The sequence below is a fragment of the Genypterus blacodes genome, unplaced genomic scaffold, assembly GCF_046128005.1.
Source record: "Genypterus blacodes isolate CSIRO-AG114 ecotype Tasmania unplaced genomic scaffold, CSIRO-AGI_Gbla_v1 ptg000156l_1, whole genome shotgun sequence".
NCBI lineage: Eukaryota > Metazoa > Chordata > Actinopteri > Ophidiiformes > Ophidiidae > Genypterus > Genypterus blacodes.
The window spans coordinates 5,896,943-5,909,676 of NW_027466957.1; the positions used below are offsets into that span (position 1 = coordinate 5,896,943).

The following is a 12,734-nucleotide window of genomic DNA, read 5'->3' on the forward strand; positions in this document are numbered from 1 at the left end:
CAGAATACAACATCCATATGCTACCAAAATAAAACACGTACCGTCATTACTGGTACAAGATAGACTAACAACGGGACAAAACGATTCAAAAAATTCAATCTGCGTCAAAGAGAAATAATTGCGTACTTCAAATCTGCAATTCATATCATATATCTATACGAGTTGTTTTGTGTATAGACCGCAATGCCTCTTCTCCCCAAGAGAAACATATGATGCTTTTACTTTGAAGGTGACTATAGGTTTTACCATGGTTCTGTAGTTCTATCTTTACGGGTGTTAGGGCAGAAGAAACGGTGATGTCACCTACTCAAGCCAGGCTAGTTTCCTTCCCCACTTCCTACCTCGTTTCCTCCCCTCACCTCAAATCACACACTATGGACTGGAGTTACTTTGCTTCTAGTCTGGACTTAAGTTTCAGAATAAATGAATTAAAGATTTGAATGTCACTGATCTAACGAAGTATTCTGGACACTTAGTTTGGTGCTTCAAAGAAGTGAAATGTAGTTTTCTGCTTTATTTAGCAATGGATTTATACCAAGCTACACCTGTGTGCTTCCCATAACTGATTGACACAATTGTATATTTAACATACATTATTTTCTTGTGTTTTTGTTTTTCAATCTTTTTATTGCATTTCTGCATACAATCAAACACCGTAAGACAAAAAGCAAGGATGTACAGCAAAGATATTACTAGATCCCAGTCCCCGAGCTTTCCCACCCAATCTAGATGTTCACACATATCAAGGAAAATACAATATAGTTTTAGAAATTGAGGGATCTGTTCCCCTTTTCCTTTAGTTTGCTTTTAATTCAGTTTATTTACAATGGAAATAGTACAAAAGTATGAAAAAGAATCCACATATTTGACACTCAACATGGTTGCAGCATACAGTAGCAAGATGTAAATGTTATCAAGCAGTGTAATGTGAACTATGTTGTGATACATCAGTTTACAAATTCCAATGGGAATACGTTTCTTTCAGAGATTAAAAACACGGTTATTGCAGCCGCAGCCATTAGCGTAGGAATACAATCTGCTCGAACAAGAATCAAATTGTCTTTATCCTAGTATTTAATGGATGATAGTCTCCAGGAAATGCATGTAATTTAGCTTTTATAGTTACTGGAGGGTTAGTTTAAATAACCTCAGAAATAAATGAAGACTCTAATCTAACTAAAGGATTCACATCTTCACATATTCTACACATTAGTAGACTCATTCCCATTATGCTTAATATTTAGGCTGCAATAGATTTGGAGGTGGACTTATATGTCAAATATTCCCCCATAATTGTTTGAGATTTGTATCAGATATTGACGTTTTGATCAGACTTTTGTTTCTGTCCTATTTTCTGCAGAGCATTTATCCGCCATACAATAATGTGTGTTGCACCCAAACAACACAACATTAAAATGAAAAGGATCCAACGCAGAACCGCCCACCATCTGGGTAAAATAAACAGAAACAAATAAATAAACTGGATATAGCAGGTGGTGGATTGAAAGCTTACGTATCCAAATGTATTCACTGTTAGTCTCTATGAATTCTTGCTGCTCACGTTATTTCATCTTGTCCCGGTGTAACTGTTGCATGGGTCGGGGTTGTTACCACTGCAAAACAAAGAACATGTTGCAGTACAATGAAGACCTGGCATCTTAAACCCCCTTGACCTTGTCTCCTCCCCTGCATTAACCATGCAATCATCTACACAGAATATCAGTCAAACCCTACCATCCTGCAAAATCCTTAAAAACAGCCTTTGTCCTTTTGTCTTATGCTTTATTCTGTCAGAGTTTTGCATAACATTTTGGTAAATATTCTCAAACAAAGAAAGTATGTACCTGTGCGCTTGACCTGGACTGTGACTCTAGTGTACACGTTCCTCCCTATTCTCGCGATGACACACCAATAGTTGCCCTCGTCGCTTTTGTTGAGTGAAGTCATGGTCACATTGAAGAACCCCGCATCATCAACAATGGAACTTCTGCTTGGTGGCCTTGGCTTGGGAGTTTTCACTATTATTTCACACAGCTCGTACACGTCTCCCTTGCACCAGTACTTTGTGTAATCCTCATACCGCGAGCCATACTGACAGGGTACCGTCACAGATCCCCCTTCTTCTGCTGTAACCACTTGTGGAGCTGACAGTCTGAAAGCCGAGTCTACTGAATGCTCCATTAACCAGATGAGACAGATAACGGGAGCGGCAAAATGCCAAAACATTTCAGCCTATAGTCAACTCAGTCAAGTAGTCCTTCCAAATCACTTTGCCACTAGAGAGCTATTAAAAAGCTGTCATTACCATGAAGGAAGCCAACAAAATCCCTGGGGCCCCTGAGAATGAGGGGAGAACAATGTGAAGCAGAAGCTAACTGTGCCAATAGTAAGTGTGGCTTCCTCTTTTTTCTTCAGTGACGTGTTTGTCAATCTGGTAATACTTGCAAAATATGTGAGTGGGCAATGATTCTGACGTATGTGTCTGTGTGTGTGGGTGTCTGTAAGCAAGAATCAATTAAGGTGAGATACCTGTTCTCTCACCGTGTATCAAGCCATCCTGGGGGAATACTGCACTTTGTGTTTCCACCTTCCTAAATTACAGCAGGTGGCACTAAAGGCTGCACTGTCAGAGGTCATCATATGTTTAACACTGTTCATACTGAAATTTTAAATCGAAAGAAGAAGGAACAAGAGAGATTTAGAAATGGAGAATTTCAAATAAGAATGTTGCTTAGTTTGCAGTATTTTTTTTCACAGCACAGCGCTTCTATTGCTTCACATTCACTCTCTTCTCTATTTTGTTCTGGCTTTTTCCCATTATAATATGTATGTAAGATTATTAATTGCTCTGTGTAACTAACTCTCTTCTTTTCTCTCAGCTGATCAACTATATAGCACAGTCCTATAATGCTTTGAAAGTATAATTTGCAAAATATCTTTTGTTTTTGCTGTGACAATGTTTTACATCCATGAAATTTGTCTCAGAATTTCTCAAACTCTGTCCTCTAATTCGATTCATTGCATTTTTTTTAAGAAAGTACATTTTTAATTGCTTAGTAATGAACTCTTAGGCATATTATCATAAAAGATTATGCAATCCAGTGTCCATAGACTTGGATCCTTGTAATTTCATCCACAGGACCTTGAAGTTTTGAACGTGCAATTCTAAAGATTTTCATGTTATTATGAGATGTTATGTGGAGACTTTAAAATGTCTTAAGTATTTTTCCTTCTAATGGCTCATTTATAAATAGATTCTCAGTTTAGTAGAACAGTGGGGCATATTTCAAATTCAGTTCTTTCAGCCGGAGACATAATATTTAACCTTTTTCTTTTTGAATACTCAGGATTTCTTTTTTTTTCCGGCCATAATGTCAGCAGCTCTGATGGTAGTGAATAAAATATTTGTGACAGATTAGTCTCTGGGTTCTGATTTGTAGCTTAAGGGAAGTGAAGGTTCTCTCATTATGAAATGGTTTGACTGATCTTTTCACACTGAACTAAGCAAATTCAGTGACCATGAAAAAATACCCTCAGTGAGGCTGACGTAGGTTTGACATTTGCTTGACTTCTTTTCAACTTAAACAAACACAAAGCAGATATAGTTGCTTAGGACGTGCACTGCATTACTTCTGCTTTCAGGCTTGAGCTCCGCCAAGAAAAGTATTTTCTGCTGACACCAGCAGATCTTTCTTTAAATATTACATACACTTTGTAAGATAAAAACAGCTACACCATAATGGAAGGAAAATGATTAGATAAGTTTTCCACTCACCCTGTGAAAGCTTTTGATTATAATGCAAATCCCTCTTTATGACATATTACAATCCTCCTTTTTAATCATGATTAGACTGTCAAACATATTTATCGTCTCATATCAGCAATCTAGCTACTGCAGCACAGCCAATTTAGGCTGCTTATCTGTGTCCGCTTGTAATATTTTAGATCACCGCTTTGCAGAGACCCACACGTATATTTTCTGCATGACATAAATGGGATATTTGATAAGATATCATAGAATTAATGCATTTTACTCAAATTCCAAACACACATATGCATTATATTTGGTTGTGGCTGGTCTCTGGCATAAATGTGTGGCTTTATTTATGTTTTTTTGTATGTATGTATGATATAAACATTTACAAATGACCCCTCTTATATGAGTAATTAGATAACTGGTGTCATGACCATTTAACAAAAACAAAAAATACTCTATGGCATAATTTCAGAAATCACTGTATCCAAATCCCAAACCACAAACTACATTTACTTTTTTAAACAAACATCTCTTTCCGTAGTTTTTATACATATAAATCTTTGCAGACTTCCAGCAGAATGCCTGTTTGAGTCTGCTTTGGTTGATTATTTATAAATTAGTCCTTCACTCAAGGAGAAAGAGGTAAATCTAGCAATGCCTGCCTGTGGAGAATATACAAGAAACTGTGATAAGTAATCACATTTGATAATCTTTTATGAAAACAATCTTTTGCAAATAAACACCCTTTGGCAATTGCCGCATTTGTGGTATGAATCCAACTGGGAGTGTATAAAAGTGAGTGCATTTTGTGGGAGAACTCTTTGTACAAGGCAATCATGGGTAAAGTACTGTTTGTGACAGGTAAGTCAACTGCTATAAATGGTCTGCGGATAATTGCTTTCAATATTATGATACATATTACAGCATTTCATCATTGGCAATCATTTATTCTTGGTACTGGATAACAATGTGTGTTCTCATTTTCAAGCACTGGCCTTGCTGCTGAATGCACAGCTTGGTAAGTAAATGATGACGGTTATCAATATGGGACAAAGGGATAAATGATCATTTTGAGACAGAATGTATGTATGTTTTTGGGTCAGAAATTCAATCACACAGTCTATGCACTGAATGATCACTTGAATAGCTTTCTTTTGTATGTGAATCTTAAACCAAAGGCTCATCCTTTATACTGTCATGCTACTTCACCAACTGGGCGCAGTACAGACCACCACCGACCATTTACATGCCCAATGACATCGACCCATGCCTTTGTACCCATCTTCTGTATGCCTTTGCCACCATCAAGAACAACAAGCTGGCCACTTATGAGTGGAATGATGTGGAGCTTTACAGCCAGTTTAATGCCCTGAAGAACACGTGAGACACAGAAAATCCAGTTTTATTCTCTTAATTTTCTTGAATGTTCCCATATATGAAATTTATTTGCATTTACAAAAGACAAAAAACCTCTGTCAATAATGGAGAAGTCATGTATGCTGTCTGATTCATTCACAGGAATGGCAACCTTAAGACTCTTCTGTCTGTAGGCGGATGGAACTTTGGCTCTGCAGGGTAAGATACTCGACAGCTATCTGCACACTTGAAACAATAGCAATGGAGATCTGCTTTATAATACATGTTTGCTCCCACATTAGCTTTTCTCAAATGGTATCCAGCCCTGCCAACCGTCAGACCTTCATTAACTCAGTCATCACATTCCTGAGGATGTATGAATTTGATGGACTTGACATCGACTGGGAGTATCCTGCCAACAGAGGAGGCCCCCCAGAAGATAAGCAGTACTACTCTGTTTTCCTGCAGGTTGGTTAGTCAGTGTTCTTTCAGTGAAGCCTAAATCATCATTTTCCTGCATCTAGCTTGTGAGAAGATAAGAAAAAAGAAGATAAAGATAAAAGCAAAACATCTTAAACTGACCGCAGATTGTGGATTATCAATGCTGAAGTTCAGTCAATACTAAATATTTTATATCTACTGACATTCAACAGGAGATGAGAACTGCCTTTGAGAACGAGGCCAAGCAGAGCAACAAGGCTCGTCTTCTGATGTCTGCTGCTGTGTCGGCTGGAAAGGACACAATTGATTCTGCTTATCAGATTCCCCAGCTTGGCCAGTAAGCATGTGAATCAGTATTGGTGTTCAGTGTGTCCCACCTTATCATTTTGACTACATAATGGCAAATTGTTGGATAAAACAACTGTGATGTTTCCTCCTATTCCTCTAAGCCTGTTACATGTTTAAGTTTAAGTAATAACCTTTTGCTTTTGCATACCCAGGTCCCTGGATATGATCAACGTCATGACATATGACTTCCATGGCTCTTGGGACCCCATGACAGGAGAGTGCAGCCCCCTGTTCAGAGGCCCTGAGGACCAAGGTGGTTTCATCTACTTCAATGTGGTGAGTTCAAAGAAGCCCCTCTTGGACATTATGCAAACAGCCATAGCTGGCCTTGTATATTAACAAGACACTTTTTACAGGATTATGCTATGAACTACTGGAAGAGCCAGGGAGCCCCAGCTGAGAAGCTGATTGTGGGTTTCCCTACATATGGCAACACATTTACCCTCAGGAACCCTGCTGACCATGGTGTCGGAGCATCTATTGCTGGTGCTGGAACCCCGGGAAAGTACACACAAGAGGCTGGAGAACTGGCTTACTTTGAGGTACACTTCTTTACTGTCAAGATGAAGTAAAAACAAACAGGCTTAACTCCATTTTGTGGTTCAGTCTTGGCTAAATCTCCTTTGGTTTGATGAAATTTCATATGAATTGGTGCAAAGTGTTGCTGACAGTGAAACAGTCTCTAGATGAGGAAATGAGTGGGTTTGTTTGCTATTTTTTACACTGTGTTATTGTGACATTGCAGATATGTGGCTTTTTGAAAGATGGAGCAACTGAGGTTTGGAATCAGGCCCAGGATGTACCATATGCTTACAAGGGGAACCAGTGGGTGGGCTATGACAATATCAAGAGCTTCCAGATCAAGGTAACAAACCTGTACTGAATATTGAATTATTTTGCTATTTTGTGAGGAAATATGCTCGGTTTCACTGAGCTGTGACTGAGCCTAGAGTGTCATCATAACCTGTCAAGAGAGGTGTTCTGCAATGTGATGGTACCTCCGCCACAAGAAGTAATGTGACAGCAGCAAATGTAGTGGAAAGTTTGTATTCTATTACCATTTTTCTGTTTGTGCAGAACATGCTGCAGTTATCAGTTATCAGTCTTGTGTCAAGCTGTTTTTAAGTGTTGCTGTGTTTCTAACCTGAGTTAAATGCTTCTCGCTGTCTATAGGCTGACTGGCTGGTAAAGAGTAACTTTGGAGGAGCCATGGTGTGGACCCTTGATTTGGACGACTACATGGGCACTTTCTGTAACCAGGGGAAATACCCCCTCATTAATGTCCTCAAAAAAAGCCTCAATCTGGGACAATCATGTAAGATCATTTCTTCATTGTGTTCTCAGGAAAACATCACAAATGAATCAGTTAATATACGTTTTTTTGGTCACTTTTTCAGCCTGTGCTCCTCCTGCTACTCCTTTGCCTCCGATTGCGGGAATAACCACAGCTGGAAGCTCTGGGGGAGGATCCAGTGGTGGCGGCTCCTCTGGTGGAAGCTCTGGCACCAGTGGCATGGATAGTGGGTTCTGTGCCGGAAAGGCTGACGGCATGTACTCAAACCCCAAAAACAAGAACCAGTTCTACAACTGCAGTCATGGACAGGCCTACTTTGAGCACTGTGCAGCTGGTCTGGTCTTTAGCTCTGCCTGCTTGTGTTGTAACTGGTCTTAAAGCTGAAGTTACACATTGACTGGTTGGATGCCTCTGTTTTACAGTTTCTGTATGATTACTACACTGAGTACAAAGTCCTTCAAACTGAACGGGATGCTTAACAGTGTAAAACTTGAGGCTGTCCTCTTGAGAAATTAATCAGAAAGCAAATTAAATAAACATTTGAATTGTTGAACATTTGTTGTGACTTAAAAAACACTCAAAAACTCCATCAAAAATTCATCCACTACATTGGTGTAAGTGTTTTAATAAACACAACATAAAATATGAATATTTCAATCCCAAAAGATACAGGATAACACATTAAAGTTTCACATTTTATGAGAAAAAGATTACAATTAAAAGCAGCAGGGGAAAGAAATCATTCAACATCAGATAAAACTAAAGCAACCAATAAAACCAACGATATACCACAAGAATATTTCCAGTGGCATACCGCTGACATAATTACAATTCCTGAATTGTAATATAAAACAGAACCCCAATCAACTGTTTCATAAACATTAATGTTGATTTACAAAACACAACACAATTGTGAAGTATCCGCTTTAACAGTAGCAGATATACTTTGCAAATATTGCCGATGTTCGCATGTCATCCCCAGCACAACAGACTTAGAACTTAAACAACATTTGTAGTACTACTTACTAATTTGTGATGTATTGTGTTTAAAAGCAATGAAAAATACTTGCAATACTTTTCAATCTTCTGCAATGGCAGTAAAAACACAGTGCTGGGTAACACACGGCGTCTCTCAGCTGCTGTCTTTCTGCTCTTTCTCCTCTGTTTTGACGGTTCCATTCTGCTCTGCAGCTGGTTCCTCTGTCATGGCTGTTTTGCTCTGTGTTCCTGTTAAAAGTGGAGGGAGAGGGGGTGGGGAGAGCGGGTAGAGGACGATGAATATGACATTAAAACTATAGTATACTATTTGTGTGCTGGTTAACAGTGTACCTGTGAGGTAGTTTCGGTGCAAGCGATGGAACAATAAGAGACAAATGAAGAGGATAAAACCCATGCAGGCCATGATCACTCCACAAAGCAGGAAGCTGTAGCTGCCCTCAGTCTGGATTATCTGAGTATGAAACAGCAATATTAACATTTGTACCGATGCCTCCTTCATTTCTATAAAAGTGAAGATACACGCATCAGACTTACAGAGCCAACCAAAACCTGCATGACCATCTCTCCCATGCCCGCACTGGTTACCAGGACCGAGGTTGCGCAACCTGCAAAGGGAAATGGAGTATTTAGTCTTCCCTTGATTACTGTGTCATGATTATGGTGCGGTAACCCATCTGGCTGTACCCTGGTAATCGAGGATGTCTTCAGTGTAGGCAAGCATACAGGGGAAAATGCTGCTAAGGAACAACCCACATAAACAGGTGCCTGCAAACAGAAAGGTGCTGCTGGTGTAGAAAATAAGAAGCAACAACACGGTAACAATGGCGCCTGCCTGTAGGAATGAAGCAGAGAAACACAATTAGGAACTCTATCAGTGATTGACAGTACATATTCCTCAATGTACGGGCACTCCAAATGTTTTATTGGCTTTACCAGGTTGAACAGGAGCAGCCTCACAGGCTTGAAACGGTATGAAAGCGGAATGGACATTAGGCGTCCAGCGGTGATCGCTGCCCAAAAAATACTAGCCAAGTAACCTGCTGTCTTATTGGGTAACAGCATGGGTGGTTCCACAGCGTAGGTGTACACAAAACCTGCATAGGCACCCTGAAAAAAAGAAGCAGGGCTGCTCGTATGTTCTGCCTTCTGTGCTCTATCTAAGACATATTTGTATCAATACATAACAAATGAAACGTGCATCATATATTATCTGCACCCCTCACTCACCACAATGCCATCAGTCATGAACAGCACCAATCCACCAAGGACATGAATCATAAAGAAGGACACTGGCAGCCCGCGCAGGTTATCATTCTGACAGCAAGCAAAGATATTCCCATGACCTGTACCAGAGAAATGACTGATTAGAAAACATGAAGAGGTACGCAGAGGATTATATATATTCCAAGCAGTCTATAATATAAGGATAGTGTGCATCAATCCTCCTAAACTGGTTTGAAAACCCACTATCTTTACCTCCAGCCTCCTGTTCTTTCTGCTCTGTGTCAGTGCCCTCTGCCCCCTGCTGGTTCTCCATTGCAAGCTCATCTTTGTCCAGAAGACGGTTGCTGCTTTGGAAACACGGTAACAGCTTTTCCCGATACATCAGGAAAAAGACTGCAATGGGCACAGGCAGCTAAGGGTGTACAAATGAACTTATTAAGTCATTTTTGACCATTCAGTGAAGTAGTAGAATGAGAAATCATGCACAAAGTAACTATTCTCCTTCATCTGTGTGTATTCAGTGCCTTACGTTGATAAGTGCCATGATGTAGAAAGCGTAATGCACTATGGAGTCCTCCTTCCAGGTTTCATGGAGCAGGTGGCTTTGATTTACATTGTCCTGTATCCGACTGTGAAAGTGCATGTGCCTGAAATGATGCATGACCTCAGTGCCATTCCCAGTGTGATTCCCACAGCCTGTCTCTGAGAGAAAAGGATCGGCAATAAGCGGGCTCACTAGGGCTCCAAACCCAATGAAGAAATGGAGAGCCTGCAAAATGTGCAAGATAAAAGCCAGAGTCAGAGCAAATTTAAAATATTATGTGCATTTTCTTCAAAAAGAATACCACGCCATTAGATGAATAGTCTATAATTGTGGGATAATACTGATTTCATTCTCCTAGTGTGTTCTGGATCACAGATTGGATTATTAGGCTGCTATCAGTCATTTATTGAATGTGAATGATGTTGTGTCAGTGCAGGTGTTGTGGTCACCTGTAGGAAAACAGCAGAGTCCTTCTGGTAGATGGTCACCAGTTGTATGTTAGCAATGGTGTCAATTATACCCATTGCCAAACCAGACACAGCCATTGCAATGGCCAGCACCAGAACATTTTCACACAGAGGAATCATGGCAAATATTATAGAAATGATGAGAGCAGAGACAAATAAGGCAGACAGAGCACTCAACAACCTTGAAGGAAGAGACAAAAAGCAGTCTTAGTGAGGTTGAATAGATACTGGACTGAAAATCGCAGAAGTGTTTAGTTTATGAATAGAACAAACAAATCAGCGTCTTACGTTCTCTTGAAGACACCACCAACGGAGCTGCCAATCAACAAGCAGAATTGCTGGGAGAAAAACACCCAGGTGATCTGACTGAGTGTCGACTTTGTTTGACATTGCAAGTCCAAAATTGTAGGTCCAAGAAATGCAATGCAGAGTCCAAAACTGAAGAAAACGCTCCAGTAGGTCAAGGTGTGGTGAGCATTCCTTTTGAACAGAACGAGGATGCGATCATCCACGAACATCTTGTACCGTTCCTGCAGATGTATTTTTAAAGGACAATAAAGAAAAGATGCAGCTCAGTGAAACAGTTTGGCAACGATTTTCACAACTATGGATATTAATTTATTGTGGCCGCTCTGCCAATATTTGCTTTGTAGGCAGATGCTTTTCCTGATAAAACAAGCTTCAATCTTGGTTTCTTTTAAAGCTTTTTGAGGTTAGTTCCCTCCTCTTTTGATTGCTTAACAGCAAAGGAAGCCCTCGAGTTAATGTGTGAAGTGTGATCCCTCTAAGCATAATATGCCTATTTGAATTGTGTCAATGATTGGCAGTCCAAAAGGAATCTCTGTTGAAATGTTTCCTGAAAGAGTTAATTCATATGTTGTATGACTTTTAACCCTATCAATGGAAAATTGTATCAATGAGCGATGACACATATGCTCCATATGGACATGTTTTCCATGTTCTCTGGACAACCCTGTTAGGCGGACAAATGAGCAGGTGGTATGATGAATACATAGAATGTGTCAAAATACAAAGCAAGATTCTAAATGGGTAGGAAACTAATATTCTCAGTCACGACTACAACTAAGATATGAATATTTTATGATAATGAGTTGTTGATGTGTCATATCACTTGACAAACATGGTTCTCTATGATGTTTTAAGTACTTGTCAAAGGTGTGTGAGGCCTTGAGCTGTCACACAAATGCCCTTCAGCGGTAAATGAAGCTGTAATGAATTGACTACTACTAATGGTACTAATTTGCTTTTCATTCAACAGCTATTGCTGCTTTTGGGGACTTGTGAGGTATTCAGTCTCTTTTCTTGAATGTCAATGGGCAAATTCTTAAAAAGAAAAGAGGCTAATACATAATCCTTTTAATGATTGCATGAGAAAAGATGCTTCACTGCTTGTGGCCAAACATGGGCTTCCGGTTAAGCCTAAAAACAACAAAAAGACAAAGAAATTCAAACACTTTTATCTTAAGCAACTTACATTACATAACCACCCTTCGCAGAGGGGGGAGCAATTGAGGGTTCGGTGCCTTGCTCAGGGGCACCTCAGCAAGGGCTCGAACCGGCAACCCTCCGGTTACCACTACACCACTTCTACCCACTGAGCTACTGCTACTGCCTCCCGTGTGTTTCTTTATACAGTTGTAGGATGCAATTTTTTGTTAGTTGACTGATTAACCCAAATCTTGTTCCCTTGCTTCACTGCATTTGTTACTATTACACAATATGACACATTGCCCTTTGGCAAGGAGAATCACCTTTCTCCTGCCAGGTGATGACTGGATGTCAGGATGTAAAACCTGAGACATATATGTGTTTACACAAAAGGCATTCATTAACATCCATCATCCCCCATACTTCCTCCTCTTGGGACAGAACAACATAAGGTGACTTCTTCAGGTAATTGTCAACCAACATAATCTCAGAGGCGGGTACTGGGTGTTAAAAATCAACCTGGTTAAAGTAAAACACATTTCCTCTCTTCTCTCTTTCTCTTTCAAAAGGCTCTTATTGTTGACATTGCATATACATAGATTTTCTAGATCACATTCTAGATCACATTATAAAAATACAAATGTAACTCACACATCAACTTCCAAACCAGTATGTCTTGTTTCAGTTTTTTATTAACTTTCACTGAGAGACATTCAAAAACTATATATTAAAATTATATATTAATCTAACTCTCAAACAACAATGCAGAAGGGTTCCATTTCATCTGCAATATCATTTACATGTGTTCTCTTCTAATTTCAGACACTAGATGGTGTTACAGTGCTGCATTCATCC

General features: G+C 39.6%; 3 protein-coding genes across 3 annotated transcripts; 1 reads left to right on the top strand and 2 right to left on the bottom strand.

The window, feature by feature from the left end:
* Positions 1-613: 613 nt before the first annotated feature.
* LOC143013055 (CMRF35-like molecule 1) lies at positions 614-2,370 on the bottom strand. Its single transcript, XM_076166505.1, has 3 exons — positions 1,845-2,370; positions 1,562-1,613; positions 614-1,448 (listed from the first exon to the last, which is right to left on the bottom strand). The coding sequence occupies exons 1-3, from the start codon at positions 2,224-2,226 to the stop codon at positions 1,310-1,312; spliced, it is 573 nt and encodes a 190-aa protein (XP_076022620.1). The 5' UTR covers positions 2,227-2,370; the 3' UTR covers positions 614-1,309.
* Positions 2,371-4,593: 2,223 nt separating this feature from the next.
* LOC143013051 (acidic mammalian chitinase-like) lies at positions 4,594-7,690 on the top strand. Its single transcript, XM_076166494.1, has 11 exons — positions 4,594-4,618; positions 4,746-4,775; positions 4,936-5,137; positions 5,276-5,332; positions 5,416-5,581; positions 5,767-5,891; positions 6,055-6,178; positions 6,259-6,444; positions 6,648-6,767; positions 7,076-7,217; positions 7,300-7,690. Exons 1-11 carry the CDS (start codon positions 4,594-4,596, stop codon positions 7,572-7,574), a joined length of 1,452 nt encoding a protein of 483 aa, XP_076022609.1. The 3' UTR covers positions 7,575-7,690.
* Positions 7,691-7,926: 236 nt separating this feature from the next.
* slc60a1b (solute carrier family 60 member 1b) lies at positions 7,927-10,948 on the bottom strand. Its single transcript, XM_076166493.1, has 10 exons — positions 10,719-10,948; positions 10,413-10,611; positions 9,949-10,188; positions 9,672-9,831; positions 9,423-9,538; positions 9,129-9,302; positions 8,880-9,027; positions 8,730-8,800; positions 8,526-8,646; positions 7,927-8,423 (listed from the first exon to the last, which is right to left on the bottom strand). The coding sequence occupies exons 1-10, from the start codon at positions 10,946-10,948 to the stop codon at positions 8,329-8,331; spliced, it is 1,554 nt and encodes a 517-aa protein (XP_076022608.1). The 3' UTR covers positions 7,927-8,328.
* Positions 10,949-12,734: the final 1,786 nt, after the last annotated feature.